This window comes from Myotis lucifugus, unplaced genomic scaffold (assembly GCF_000147115.1).
Source record: "Myotis lucifugus unplaced genomic scaffold, Myoluc2.0 scaffold_2, whole genome shotgun sequence".
Lineage (NCBI taxonomy): Eukaryota > Metazoa > Chordata > Mammalia > Chiroptera > Vespertilionidae > Myotis > Myotis lucifugus.
In genome coordinates this window covers 21,002,861-21,018,679 of record NW_005871050.1, presented here as the reverse complement: position 1 = coordinate 21,018,679, position 15,819 = coordinate 21,002,861, and the positions used below count along the sequence as shown (strand labels likewise).

General features: G+C 39.7%; 1 protein-coding gene across 1 annotated transcript in view; it reads right to left on the bottom strand.

The window, feature by feature from the left end:
- LRCH2 (leucine rich repeats and calponin homology domain containing 2) overlaps positions 1 to 15,270 on the bottom strand; it is a 104,553-nt gene extending 89,283 nt beyond the window's left edge. Inside the window, exon 1 of the mRNA XM_006082204.3 lies at positions 14,928 to 15,270. Coding sequence (XP_006082266.1) covers positions 14,928 to 15,270 — 343 coding nt within the window. The remainder of the gene's footprint in view (positions 1 to 14,927) is intronic.
- Between the last annotated feature and the right edge of the window lie 549 nt (positions 15,271 to 15,819).

Genomic DNA, 15,819 nt, shown 5'->3' with positions numbered 1-15,819 from the left:
ATTGGACCTGCAGGACTACTGAGGGAGTGAGTGGCTGCTGCCGGGCTGGTGGGCCGCCAGGAAGGGTTGGTCAGCTGAGCAGCACTCCTGCATTGAGCGTCTGCCCCCTGGTGGTCAGTGTGCATCAGAGCAACCAGTCGACAAGTCGACCAGTCGTTCAGTAGTTCGGTTGCTTAGGCTTTCATATATAGAGATACACTTAAAACCTGCATTGTTTTATTAACCAAAATCAGCCCAATAAATTCAAGACAATAAAAATATGTTACACTATGTAACATATGAATCAATTGTTTCCTTTAAAAATGTACATTTTATATACTCATACATCCTCTCTAATAATAGAGAAACATGGTAATTAACCGTAACTTCACTACCCTTCCCATTGGCTAATCAGCAGGATATGCAAATTAACTGCCAACAAAGATGGCGGCCGGCAGCCACACAGCCACGCAGCTGAAGCAAGCAAGAGGCTTGCTTGCTCCAGTGATGGAGGAAGCCAAGGTTCCCCGCCTGCCTCAGCCCAGCTCTGAGCTCCGGATGCAATAATGTTGCAATTATAGAAGCTAAACAAATTCCAGATACCTGCTTTCAGCCAGCAGCGGGCTCAGAGCTTAGAGCGCCAGTGATGGTAACAGAGTTTCAATTATAGAAGCTAAACAAACTCAGATACCTGCTTTCAGCCAGCCGTGACCTCAGAGCTGGAGCTGGCTCTCAGCTCCAGTGACAGCTATAGAAGGTAAATAAATCCCAGAAAAAAAAAAAAAGAGGATGGGAGCTTCAGTCACCCGCCAGCCTGAAAACGGCCCTCACCGAGACTGGCCAGGCACCCCAGTGGGGACCCCCATCCTGAAGGGGGTGTGGCCAGCTGCAAACAGCCATCACCCGTCATCCAGGCTGGCCAGGCACACCAGTGGGGACCCCCACCATGAAGGGGGTGTGACCAGCTGCAAACAGCCATCAGCCCCTCACCCAGGCTGGCCAGGCACCCCAGCGGGACCCCCACCCTGATCCGGGACACCCTTCAGAGCAAACCAGATGGCCCCCTCCCATGCACCAGGCCTCAATCCTATATAGTAAAAGGGTAATATGCAAACTGACCTTAACAGCAGAAAGACTGGGAATGACTGGTCACTATGACACACACTGACCACCAGGGGGCAGATGCTCAATGCAGGAGCTGCCCTCTGGTGGTCAGTGCGCTCTCACAGGGGGGAGCTCTTCTCAGTCACAAGCCAGGCTGATGGCTGCCAGTACAGCGGTGGTGGTGGGAGCCTCTCCTGCCTCCTCAGCAGCGCTAAGGATGTCTGACTGCAGCTTAGGTCTGCTCCCCACTGGCAAGTGGACATCCCCCGAGGGCTGCCAGGCTGCCAGAGGGATGTCTGATTGCCATCTTAGGCCCAATCCCCCGGGGAGCAGGCCTAAGCCAGCAAGTGGTCACCACCGAGGGGTCCCAGACTGCGAAAGGGCACAGGCCGGGCTGAGGGACCCCCTACGCCCGAGTGCACAAATTTTTGTGCACCAGGCCTCTAGTATACATATAAAGACCTACAGGTATGCACAAGGTGATGAATGCGGGATATGAAGAACATATACCAACATTTCAATATTTATTCAAGGTTAGTGGAATGATGAGTGATTTGTGTTTTCTTTTCTATGCTTTTATTTTCCAAATTTTCTACAATAAGCAGGCATTGCTTCTGTTAACAGAAAAACATAATTAATCTTATATTCTTTTAAAGGTATTATGTTTTACAAGGTGTACTGAATTCTAAATATATATTCAATTCATAAGAATGATATATGCAGCCACAGCTGGTGTGGCTCAGTTGTTTAGAACATCATCCTGTGCACCAAAGGACTGAAAGTTCAATTCCCGGTTAGAGCATATACCCAGGTTGTGGGTTCGATTCCCAGATGGAAGGCTTACGGAAGGCAACCAATCAATGTTTCTGTCTCATATTGATGTTTCTCTCTCCCTTCCTCTCTCTCTCTCTGGAATCAATGAAAAAAATGTCCTTGGGTGAGGATTAAAAAAAAGAATGATATATGCAGACAATTACAGGCTTAAGTTGATTTATATATAATCATTTAATTTTTATGGGGCACAACTTGTTCTGCTACCAAACTTTTATCACTATATTGAGTCATGTTATATTGCCATTCTACTATGTCATAATTTTTAAAATGGAGATTACTATGAAGGTATGCAATTTATAATGTCAAAATCATACTTTAATGCAAATTACTTTTAAAGCAAAAAACAAAAACTATAAAATCTGAATTGTTATACTTAGTCTGATTAATGAAGTAAGCAATGGCAAAACATGTCATCTCCAAGACATCACAATTGACACATGATTAATCTGACATTAATGTTCCTTCTGCCTGGGTCAAGATCAACTAGCCACTGAAAATCAAATGGATCTGCTTATACAGTATACTTTTTTATTTGCCTTAATTAAGACACCTAAGTACCTTTCTACTGCATGAAAAAAGAAAGTCTAATGTAATATGATAAAACTCTGCATCAAACTGATTCCCCAGGGAAACTAGCAAGCCTTGGATTCCAAAAAGTACTGTAGTCCTTAAAGGAGAGTTATAATTTTAAAAAAGGGGGGGAGGAGCTACCATACTAAATGAAACTAAACGCTTCACCTTTGATGTGTCCAGATTAAGACAAATTATACATGCAGTATACTATATACTGTGCTCCTTAAGAAAAATACTGTATTTAGAGATTATCATTACTTGAGCTATTTAACAACAAAGCACAAATATTGGATGCTGAAATTAAAAGTAAGTCAAAGTCAATTGACTAATTACAAAATGACAGATTCCACAAACCATGCCAAAGAAAATCCCATTAGTTTATGTTAAGTGGACAAGTGGCCCCTAAACAGCAGCACACTGGCAGCTATTAGTAAGACCAAATGGATTCAGTTTATCACAAACATAGAAAAGGCATGATCAGTATGGTGTTAGTGCGCATGTCCCAGTTCCACAACACAAAACTGTTGAAGGGACCAAGTGACAGACAACATGCACAGTGGGTTGCTCTGTTACTGAGGAGTCAACTCGAGATTGCAACTTTGCAACTTTAGACTTTCGGCTGGACAAAGAATGTCCCATGTCTTGCCAGAATGAGGGAAGGAGACAATAAGCCTTGGGGCAGCCTCCCACAAGATAGGAAAGTGATTAAGAAATGATCTTGTGTCATCTGTCTATCTTGTTATGTACCACAGAGGATCACAGACTCTTTCTCCAAAATTTGAATCAGACTGTGGTTGAGCCTTGTCGATGTGGACTTTGTGGAGAGGTGCATGATCATCAAGGTACCATGGCAGAGCCATTCCACTAAGTTATGTTACACACATTGAACAAGAAGTCGGCATATGAAATTGCCATGCTTCTTTCCATAATTTTAAGCTTAGAAATTTGAAAAACATTTCCTATCAATTGTTGCAGATAGGCATAGCATTGAACCAAACACTAGAGGGAATTTTTGTACAGAATGCATTATCTGCTCTCAAGTTCAAATTCCTCTTGGGGGAAGCAATGTAAAACTATTGTGATAGGTTTATATTTTTCCAGAAAAGTTATTAAATTGATGGTGAGTGCTACAATAGAGGAAATATATTCATTGCAACTGCACCTGGCTGTATGCTCATATTAAATAGTAACTTAAAAATCTAACAAAAGAGGGATGGTTAAATTAAATATGGCACATTCATACAATAGACTATTAGGCAGTCCCTAAAAATCATGATATAACATATTTTTCATCAATGGAACAGTGGCATAAATAAAATGCCAAAAGAACAACTTGGAAAAAGAGTATACAATAGACTACAATGGGAAGACTTTTGAGGCAACAACATTCTATTGATAACTGTTGAGAAAATTTAGTCATGAGATGATGAGGCTTTCTACAAAACAAGAAGCAGTGAACATAAACAGCAGTTGTTTATGAAGGCCTTTCAGCTCTGATCCTACTGAAGATGATAAACTTCGCAACCCGAAGGCAGGAGATTCATGACCTTAGCTTTGCTGATGGCAAATGGAAGACAGCAGACAAATGTAGGAAGATAAAACTAGACCAAGACATGTGAAGACACAATTTTAAACAATTTACAGCTACATTGATAGGAAAACTGCTAAACCTAAGTTCAAAATGTGCATTTATCTCCCCATTTTCCTAAACTTCGAATACAAATATGATTTGTAAAGGTAGAATTTGTTTAAAACAACATATTAATCCTCAAAGCATTTTATAATTTCATATTTTCCATGCCAAACATATTGTCATAAACATTACTTAATATCAATTTTATTAGTTAACCTAAATATTTAAAAGCAGCCAACTATTCTAAAATAAAAAACATATCCAATGATGTAATATGACAATAATAAAAAACATAGGAAAAAAACATAGCTAATTTGCAACAGTTAAAGTTTAATAATCATATATCTCCTTATGAAGCAATAATAAGCTGTTATTTCTTTTTTCTTTTCTAATAGTTTTCCATTTTTTAAATAATATAACAAAGCAGTAAAAACAAAAGTCAGGGAGACAATGAGGAGTCCAATTTGACTGGAGAAGAGGGTACATATATGAAAGTAGTGGGAAGCCCAGGGGAAAAGGGAAGAGACAAGTTGTGGAGGACCTGGAAAGGCACCGAGGCTTAACTGAACAAACTAGTTAAACACCTACTTAATAAGTGCACTATTCACTGTGGTTGAGCCTTGTCGATGTGGACTTTGTGGAGATGTGCATGATCATCAAAGTACCATGGCAGAGCCATTCCACTAGGTTGTGTTACACACATAGAAAAGGCGGCATATAAAATTGCCATGCTTCTTTCTTATTTTATTCCGCTAAGGAAAGTGTTGGAGTGGCAACAAAGTAACTATATTTAAAGAACTTCAAAATCAATAAGAGAAATGTAAATAATAAATAGCATATTTTTTCATTTTACAATGCAAATTTTCTTCTAATGTTAACATTTCTGAAATCCATGTCTGTGCTTATTGGGGTAGTGTTTTGGTTTTTTTCCAGAAGTTATTAAATTCATGGTGAATGCTACAATACAGGAAATGCGTTCATTGCAGCTGCTATAACAGAGGTATAGAATAATTACTACCAGAAAAGGATCCTGGTCCTTGGCGGATCTGCCTAGGGTCAGCCAGTAGTGTGTGGGTTATTGACTTGGTGCAGGAAAAATTTCACAACAGGAGTCCAGATGACTATGAGGGAACATTTATGAAAGCTGGGGACAGTAAAATAAGAAAGGGTTTAGTATAGAAGAAGCAACAGGAGAACCTAGGCTGGGCTGCCCTTGCTCTCTGGGAAGTCAGAGAAAAGGGGGTCTTGGGAACAGGTTCAGGGGACTAGCCTGCTGCTGCCCATTGCTCCCCAGGTTGCAAGTCTCATGAGGTCCCTTAGGGTTTAGGAGATGCATGCCTATAGGAGAAGAAGTGGGGGGAGAAGAAAGGAAAGGGAATAATGGGGGGGTCCCCAGAGGGAGAGCACGAGCTGCACCCTTTGTCTTGAGGCTTTCTTTCTCACAGGCAGGAATCTTAGGGGAGGTTTCAGGGGAGGGTTTCAACAGAAAATTCATCAGTTTTCTAGGTGTGTTCCTTCCGGGTCTTCACTAATTGGTCAGCGTCAGGGCAGGGAGTCGTCAGTCATCACAGCTGGTCCTGGTGTCGCCCACCTGGTTTTGCTGCTTTTCTGGGTCTGGAGCTAATATACAACTAAGGCCTAGATATTATTTGTAGGGAGGTGACCTCCTGCATCTGCTGTAAATTGATGTCAGTGTGTGCAGCTATCTGTCTCAGTTTCCCTATCCCACTTGTCCTGGCTTACTGGCTTGTCTCAAAATAAGTCAGTCAGAGAAAGACAAATAGCATATGATTTCACTTATATGTGGAATCTAAAGAACAAAAAAAAATCAAACAAACAAAATTGAAACAGACTGATGGTTGCCAGATGAGAGGGGGTTGGGGGACTGGGTGAAAAAGGTGAAGGGATTAAGAAGCTCAAATTGGTAGTTACAAAATAGTCATGGGAACCTAAAGTACAGCATAAGGAATATAGTTGGTAATACTGTAATAACTATGTATGGTGTCGAGTAGGTACTGAAAATATTGGGGGGTCACTTTGAAAGTATATGATTGTCTAACCACTATACAGTACACCTGAAACTAATACAAAGTAATATTGAATGTAAACTGTAATGGGGAAAAATTTTAAAAAATAAAAATCACCAGTTATATAAAGCATAGTTTATGTATTAGCTTATTTTCACATTTTTAAGTGTTCAAAACAAGGAATAAGCCGTTTATTGTTAAGGAGCTGGCTTACTCACTCCAGGTGTTTTAGTAGTTACAAGTGACAATCAGATTTGCATATTAGAAAGAGTACTCTGGCTACAATGTGAAGGACTAACTGGATTTGACCATGAGTGAGGCAGATAGATCGTGCAGGATAGCTGTTGATGAGTCCAGTTAATGGTGAGGAGAGAAGGACCTGAACAACAATGGTGGTGAGAATAGACAGGAAGGAAACAGATCTGGAAGCTATTCAAAGACCTATGACAACAGGCCTCAGTTCCTAACTAGGTAAAGACAGTAAGAGAGGGGAAGAGTCCAGAGTCATTCCCAAGTTTCTGGTTTGGATGACCAGGGGGTCTGGGCTCAATAACAAGAGTTGTTTTGTTTTATTGATATTTTAAGTTTGAGGAGACTCTGGGATGTCAATATTCATTTCGTTTCCTCCCTTTATGAGTAATTATAAAATCGGATCCTCCTTCAAGGCCCAGCCTCGGTCTCCTTTATAAAGCCCTTTCTGATGCTCTACCAATACAAGATGTCATCTCTCTCACTTTGAACCTGCATTGCACTTTGTTTTCACTTATGACATTTATCTTACACTAGCACTTCGTTTCTTAATCTTGGCATCATTGGTATTTTGGACCAGATAAGTCTTTGTGGTTTGGGGAAGTCCTGTTCACTGCTGGAGCCTTAGTAGCATCCCTGGCCTCTACCCACTAGATGTCAGCAGCAACCCCAAGTTGTGACAATCAATATCATTCCCTGGGGGCCAGTCTTCCCCAGGTTGTGAACCAGCAATTTAGCCTATATAATAGGTATGTGAATACTTATTTTATACCACTATGAAATCATAATTCCTTAAAGGCAGCAACTTTACAACCTTGTCCATATACAAAAAATAGATACGACAAATCTATTCTCACAAACTCATTAAACTAGTTTAAAGAGACAATTATCTATGGTCAATTTACTATTTTTAATTTATAAATATCTTTAAAAGTAATTGATTTCCCATTGACACTGACATCCCCAACCAATTAGCTCAAAGTATTAAGAATCTACACATTGTAATTACTATTTTAAGAGGGGGAAAATTCTACACTGCACATTCTAAAATCTCTTAGGAACATAGTCATTTAATGAAGCCATTTTTTTTAGTGAAATCCAAATTCACAAATGTCCCAGAATTTAAACTCCACAGAGTTTAAATAAAAGTTTATGCCACAGTTACTTTATTTCTGCCTCTTGTCACCTTGAGTCCCTAATATTATACATAAAGGCCTACTGAGACTGAAGTAATTAATTTAAAGATAAAGTGACAACAATCTCTGTGACAAATTATAAGAGAGTACACAGAATCAACAATTTCCGCAAACAGGAAAGGACTTACTTCCCTATTTAGAAAAGAACCACACTTTTCTTTAAAATTTTTCATTTTTTAATTTTCCATTGTTTAATTTACCCATTACAGTCCATTGACTGGTATTCTATAAGTGGAATGCTATCGATTTATATTTTATTTGAAACAGGAGAAATATAAATATTAAAAGTTAAAGTTTGACCTTTAACAGACTGAGTGCACTAGTTTAAGGTAAGACTAAACACAACTTAAATTGTTATAAAACTGGCTTGTACAGTTTCCTTTAATTACATTAAATGGTTCCCTGGAGTGTAAGATTATTATTTTTTCTATAAAAGGGAAGCAAAGAAAACTCTTCAAGAACTGATTAAGAGTATTACAATGCTTCAAGAATATCCAAATATACTCAAAGTGTAGAGAAAAAAGAAATTGAAAATATTTCCCTCTCTAGGTCATGATGGTAAACAGCCTCTGTAGAAAGAGCATGGGCATCACACAGTTTAAGCATCCCTTAAAGTGGGCTACTGGGATGGGCTTGGAGAGAGTTATATGCCTTTTTGCAAAGTTTCTCTGTGTATCTTAAAACTTAAATACCACCTCCCAGGATCAATATGCTATAAGTTCTCAATTGCTTGTATTTGTGAAAAGTGTCCCTAGCATAATCTCTTACACTGTCAATAAGGTTCTGGATTTTGCCCACCTTTATGCTTCTGATAATGAATATACAAATGCTTGTTTATATTACCAATAATCTAAATCAAAAATTTAAATTTTAAGAAAAGTGTTCCTATAACCCCAATTCTGAAATATCCCAATCAACCACTTGGTTCTCATGCCTGTAATACAATATATAATTTTTTTTCTGAAAACATGATAAGTTCAGATATTCCAAAAGCATTTAGCTGCTTACCACACAGGCCTAATTCAACTATGACTTATTCTCCATACTGACGCCTTAAAGCATTTTGCTCTACTTTATACCTTTCTTGTGCTCACCAAGCTTGCTTTCCCTGATGACACTACTTCACTTCTTGAAGATTAAAACGTAAGGCATTAGTGTCCCCAGACATCTACCTTCACCTTCATGTTTGCAAAAGTCAGGTTACTCCTCTCTTTCATGGCTAACAGCTCCCCATCCGGTCCTTGCTTCCCATGTACTCAAATGAAGGTCCTCCCTCCTCCTCTTGCATTCTAACACCGAACTCTCCACCAGTTCCCACCTCTCAGCCTGAGTGTGTTTGAGAAAACACAGAACAAGCCTTAGTTAACATCTTCCCTCAACGCACAATGTCATTGTCAACTCTGTATCCACCATGCAACTTCTCCCCTGAAATTCTGCAACTGTCCCTCCTGCCTAATCAAAACTTGACCCCATACTGATTGTTTACCTCAAGAGTCAGGAAATACCTAACTTTACAGGAAGCTTTCTCAAACTAACTTAACCCCCAATAAAATTAAGCCTTATGCCACAGTTCCACATCACTTATTGTATACGTTATAAAAGTGTACAATCTTAAATACTGTTACATAATTCTTTTCTAATCGTTACACATATAACTGAACACATTCAACGATTTTATAACACCAAGGACAAAAACCATGTCTTTCTTTTCTATTGGCCACAATCATGTTTCCAAAGTTGGAGTTCGACAAATGCTTGCTTAATGAGTCTATTCTAAAATCATCAGAGAGACATGAAGACAAGCTATGCAAACACCACACACAAAACAAAAAAATATTGTACACAAACAAAACTATATAACCTATGAAGTTAAACAAGCATTTATTTTTTTCAGAAAAAAATAAGCTATTTATTAGCATAGTGATATTAATAGCTTTGCTATAAGGAGAAAATGTGTTACAATGGAAGTAACACTTGAATAGTGAGTGCTAGAGTTGGAAAATCTAGCTGCTGACCCACACTCTGCCATACACTAGCCATTTAACTTTGGGCAAATCACTTAACTTCTCTCAACAAGGAGTACTTTGTACTCTGCCAAGCTCACAGGGTTATTAGGATACAATAGGATAATATATATGAAATTGCTTCAAAATTTATAAAGAGCCATATAAATGCTATTATTTTAATGAGAAACGTGCCCTCCAATTTAAGATAACATTTTAACTTGCAAAAGGAAGAAATTAAAAGGTAACTGTTTATGCTATAGAAGAATTCATCACTGAATAAAATAAATAACTACAAGGTCCAGCAACTCAAAGTCAATATAGAGCAATTAAAATGTGAGTCAATACCCACCAGTTTGGCTCAGTGGATAGAGCATCAGCCTGCAGACTGGGTCCCGCAGGAAGGGTCCCGGGTTCGATTCTGGTCAAGGCACATGCTCGGGTTGCAGGCTTGATCCCCCAGTGGGGGGCGTGCAGGAGGCAGCTGATCAATGATTATCTCTCATCACTGATGTTTCTATCTATCTCTTCCTCTCCCTTCTTCTCTAAAATCAATAAAAATATATTTTAAAAATGCGAGTCAATTGTCAAAAATGTGCTTCACATTCAATTTTTCCGGGAGACATTTCTTACATAAAACAAAACAGATATTTGAATCAGGCCACAAAATCACAAACTCATTCCACTGAATGCACTGAGAGGGCCTTCACCTATGTAACAAAATCAAATGTTGCAAAATAAAAAGATGAGTGGTTGCCAGGAATTAGGGGGGGGGGGGAGGTGGGATAAACAGGAAAAGCACAGAGGGTTTTGAGGGCAGTTAAACTCTTCCATACTTAATGGCGAATACATGTTATTATATATTTGTTCAAACCCACAAAATGTCCAACACCAAGAGTGAGCCCTAATGTAAACCAGGGACTTTGGGTGATAATGATGTGTCAATGTAGGTTCATAAATTATAACAAATGTGTCCATGTGGTGGGGGATTTGATAATGGGGAAAGCTATGCATGTGTAGAAACTCGTACTTTCTGCTCAATCTTGCTGTGAACATAAAACTTCTCTAAAAAAAAAAAAAACACAATAGTCCATTTTTTTAAAAAATCAGATGCTGCAAAGTTTATCTGGCTCCATTTTACAACCTGATACAATGCACCATGCCCCACAGTTGAAGAGGTGAACCAGCACATGTAGGAAATACTAGAGTTGACTCTTGGTTTACAGGAAAACATGTGATTAATCAGGACACAGCACAATCAGATGTATGTAAGAATTCATAAATCTGTTTCACAGACCTATTGTTTATGGATATAAAGAGGTATGAAAAAGCAGAGGGAGCAGCTGCAAGTAGGCTCAGACTTATTTGTAGCATGGGTGACAAAGTCAAATATGACAGGGTAGCCACTAAAATCATTATCAAGTTCTCTTAAGGCCAACAGATTATCAGAGTATCCAGACAGACGAAAAAGTTCTAGGCAATTTCCCTTTGTCTTGCCAAGCCTACCTATAGGTCATCAAAGATGGGACATTACAAGAGTCAGCTACTTTCCTAAAATGAGTTATCAACTTACTGACGCCTGTTTTTATGTCTTTAAAGGGGTGATGATTTTAATCAAAACGTGTCAGGCAGGCACATCTTTTCAAAAAGGTCACAAGCACAAACCATCAATTCGAGACTCAATTAAATTAGCAAACTCTTCTTTTAAATGTTAATCTCCTGGAAGGGCTACCATAATTAGTTGGCTTTGAGCTCCAACCCAGGAAAGGAAGCAGAGTGAAGCTGAAGAGGGAAAAAGAAACAAGAAAGGCAGCAGGAGGGAGAGGGCAGGTGAAGGAAAACAAGCTCCAGAAACGTAGAGAGGTAAAAAGACACAGAAGATCGACTTTGCCAACTGCTTCCTACTGTCCATTTTCCCTCATAGCAAGACTATTAATAGAGAAAACAAGATTTTGCTGCTACATATTTTGGGGGCACTATTTTCTTAATGCAAATTTACCAAACAGTATTAAATGTAAACCAGAGTAATGTGTGGGAACTGAAGAAACTATAGCTTCCTGGTAAGTTTTTATTCACTACAGACATGATTTTTAAAAAATGAGTCTCTGATTCACACAAGTCAATTTAAAAGAATATTCAACTAGAACTTCTTAACACTTAGTTACTACTTTGGATTTTGACCCTCTTAACTAATGGCTTTAGGTTTGTCAGTAAACTTTAATCAGTTCTCAGTCATTCAAACAATAAATGTTTCTTGAGTGCCTTAAAAAGTAAGCTATTTAGAGTTATTTGATTGCAAATTAGAAGCACTAGGAAGACTTTTTCTAAAAGTCTCTTGGCCCCTGAGATTCTGATTTAATTGGTTTGGGGTGGGGCCCAGGGATAGTTTTGTTTTGTTTAAGAAAAACACTCCCTTGTGGTTTTAATGTGCAGCCAAGGTGGAGAACCACTGGCCTATTTCATCTTATGTATATGTAAGGAACAGCAAAATAATGCAAAAAGCCTTCCCTGCTTCCTTTGAAAATTTTTCAATTTACTCTTCTTATCTAATTTTGTTTTAACCCAGATTTTCTCACCACCTCACACCTAGATTAACAGAATAGCTTCCTATTTTTCCTTTTTCCAGGCTCTTCCCAATCCAATAAACCATTATATGGTAATCTAAGCAGTTTGGTTCTGAACCATTATCCCTCTGAGAGTCATCTTAATTATAGCAATATCAACAAACAACTGCTAATCAAACAAAGGATATACAATGCATCTATGTATATGTGTTTGAGTGTATATGTGTACATATGTATGTAAAATCTCAAACATGCTCTGTTTTTCTTCAGTTCCACTATACCTACTTTCACCTTTCACTTATATATAACACACACTAAAATATACGGCCCCTAAATAGTTCATGGCTGAATTTTATCAAAAAAATGGCAAATGAGTCATTCACAGATTTCTCATCTAAATTCTGAAGTGTTCCCACAAGGAACATACATTCACCTGGAAAAAAAAGTGAAATGAAGTAGAATTATCTCAAAAAGTCCTGTATTACTCTAGACCAGCGGTTCTCAACCTGTGGGTCGCGACCCCTTTGGGGGTCCAACAACCCCTTTCACAGGGGTCGCCTAAGACCCTCAGAAAACACATATATAATTACATATTGTTTTTGTGATTAATCACTATGCTTTAATTATGTTCAATTTGTAACAATGAAATTGGGGGTCACCACAACATGAGGAACTGTATTAAATGGTCGCGGCATTAGGAAGGTTGAGAACCACTGCTCTAGACCCTGATAAAATTCATGATAAATGAATGCTTTACCAAGAACAAATATGGTTCTGGTTCCTGTTAATGCCTGCCTCAGAAAACCAACTGAAGGGCTTAAAAGCCAACAATTATAACCACATGATATTCAGATTTATGAAAAATATTATCAAGTACAACATAAGCAATATATAATGACAAGACTAACCAAGTATATGACTTACTCCCTACCTTTAAAGAGCTCTCCATCTCCTCAGAGACAGCAAGACACAAACATAAAAAGAAAATAAAGCCAGTACTAGCAAGTAAATGGTAAAGACAATAAATACCATGAGAATTCAAAGAAACAGGAGACTGCTATGTACTAAGGGAGTTGGAGACAGATTCTTGGAAAAGCTGGGCCTTGAACAAAATTAAATAGGTGGAGAAAGGAAGTAAATCCCAAGCATGTGGATGACCTTGTACAAAGATGAGGCAGAAATATTTGAGGGGCAGGGAGTTAACCTAGTTGGAACAGAGGGTTCTATGTAGGAGCTTTGGGGGAGGTAAAGTTGCAATAGTAAATTGGAGCCAGACAGTAAAAGAAAGCCCTGAATGCCACGCTAAGATGCTTAAACTTATACATACAGAGAGATCCTTTATAGGTTATAAAAGAAAAACAATATATCCCAATAATGACAGTTTGAAATCATTTATCTTGAAGCCTTTGAAGAACATACCAAGTAGTATAATATCTTGCCAATGTATTCATGAATATGTGAACATACTGTTTAGGAAATCTGTTCAGAGTGAAGGAGGAAATACTCAAACATGCTTTCCAAAATACAGAATCAGTGATCAATTACACATTTATAGTTCTTAGGGTAATTCCTAAAAGAATAATTGGGTGGAATAATTCAGTTTTAGGTTGTCCTCCTCTCCCCACCTTTCTCCAAGCACATACTTTGATTTAACAGCCAGAGACTGAATACACTGAAATCTTGTTATGAAAATAAGAAGCCATTTATTACTTCTCATTATGGGTGCATTTACTTGCTACATTGTTGCAAAATTGCTACACTATTAAAGTAATTTTGTCCATGATCTCTTTCAGCAAAGCAGATGAAAAACGACATAAATAACAAATTTAAAGATTATGAAAAGCAAAAAACCCTTTCATTACACCCAAACACACCTAAAATATTCAGCATTGGTTTATAAGGCAGAGGGGAAAGAGAGTGCATTCATAACAAAAAATGCCATCCACAACAAAGAGTACCAGAGAGTAAGTATATGAAGAACATTACAATAGCCAATTTTTCATCTAAAATGATAAGCCATTAACCCACAACTCCATAAAGAATGGAGTTCATTGTTTCTCAAAAATGCCCTTAAAATTTTGGGCTATTTCTGCTATAAAAATTAAGCCTAACATGAAACAAGGATTCTTGCCCCTGGTAACTAGACATGTGATTAATGATTTAATTTGCAGCAAATACTAATTTAAGCACCATTACCTTCTCACCACCAGGAAAAATGAAAAATGTCGGTCTTTAAGGTATACGTGACAAGAAGGCAAGCATATTCTAAGACGATCAAAACACAAAATAAGAACACAAAAACCGTGGCAATACTGCTGCTGTACTATGAAAAGGGATATACCATTCTTGCAGGCACGTATGCCTTTAAGGAATATGTATAGATTATGATTTTATGTATTGTCTCTACTCCCCCACTCCTGGAAAGATGGGAACATCCAGGAGAGTTGGAAGAAGTGCATTAAGGAAGGTGTCAATACGTCCCTCCCCACCCCTTACTAGGGAAACTCGCTTTAACAATAACGCTCTTTCACCCCCCACATAACACCCGGTTTCATACATCCTTCAGGCAGCATTCCTCCCCCCTCCCCTATTCCCTTCTCTGCCCCCCACATTCACAAGCTGCTCCGACTGTGTCAGTATCGCCTCCCCGTGCACCCGCCCAGACCAGCAGAGTCCAACAACGCAGCCACGCAGCCACCCATTCCCCCCACCTCCTCGCTCCTAGCCCCGCTTTCCCTCGCCGCCCCACAGTCCCGTCCTGTCACCTGCTTGGGTGGTGTCCGTCAGGTCGTAGCCGCTGCCCGGGAAGTCTCGGAGTTTCCTGCCACTGAGGCTCAGGATGCCGGAGTTGCCCGCCTCCTCCAGGGCCCGGTCCAGGCTCCTCGCGGTGTGTTGAGGCTGCAAGCTCCCCGGGTTCCACTGCGGCCCGTTGGGGAAAGGCTGCCCGAAAAGAGTCGGTACCGGGATGGGCAGCACCGCGGTCCCGCCGCCGCCGCCTCCCCCTCCGGCTCCACCGCCTCCTCCGGCAGCGCCACAACCACCGCTACTTCCACCTCCACCACCACCGCCGCCCCCACTGTTACCACCACCTCCCTGACTCGCCGCCATGTTCCTGGGAGAGAGAATAGCCCCCGACAATACTCTCAGCTTCTGCCGTGAGTGTAGGGGGTTCTTAGAACGCATGCGCATGCTGGGGGCGGGGTGGGGGGGCGAGGTAGAGTGGGAAGGAACCGGGGGGCGGGCTTGGAGGAGGTGTTGGGTAGGGAACTGAGGATGTTGAAACGTGCAGAAAGAACGCTTGCTTTAAGAAATGTGTGATCAGAGGAAGGATGCTAAATCCCGGTTCCGTTGCTTTGGGTACCAAAATCCTGCAAAGCGACACCAGCTTAACTGTAGGTCATTTGGCCGTATGTCCCGAAATCTCTAACTTGCTTCACCTTTTTCTTTCTGCGAAACAAAGGCAAGTATATTAGATGGGGTGAAAGGGGTTCGTTTCAGAATATGTTGAAACAGCTTTTAGGACAGTCGCCTTATGGAAACGCTTACCACAAATGCCTCAGGAATCGTTGACTGGTTAAATGATTGGGGATCATTTGGGGAGGAATATCAGTGCAGAAGAAGTGCACTGAGTTTTGAGCCCATGTGAATTGTTGCCAT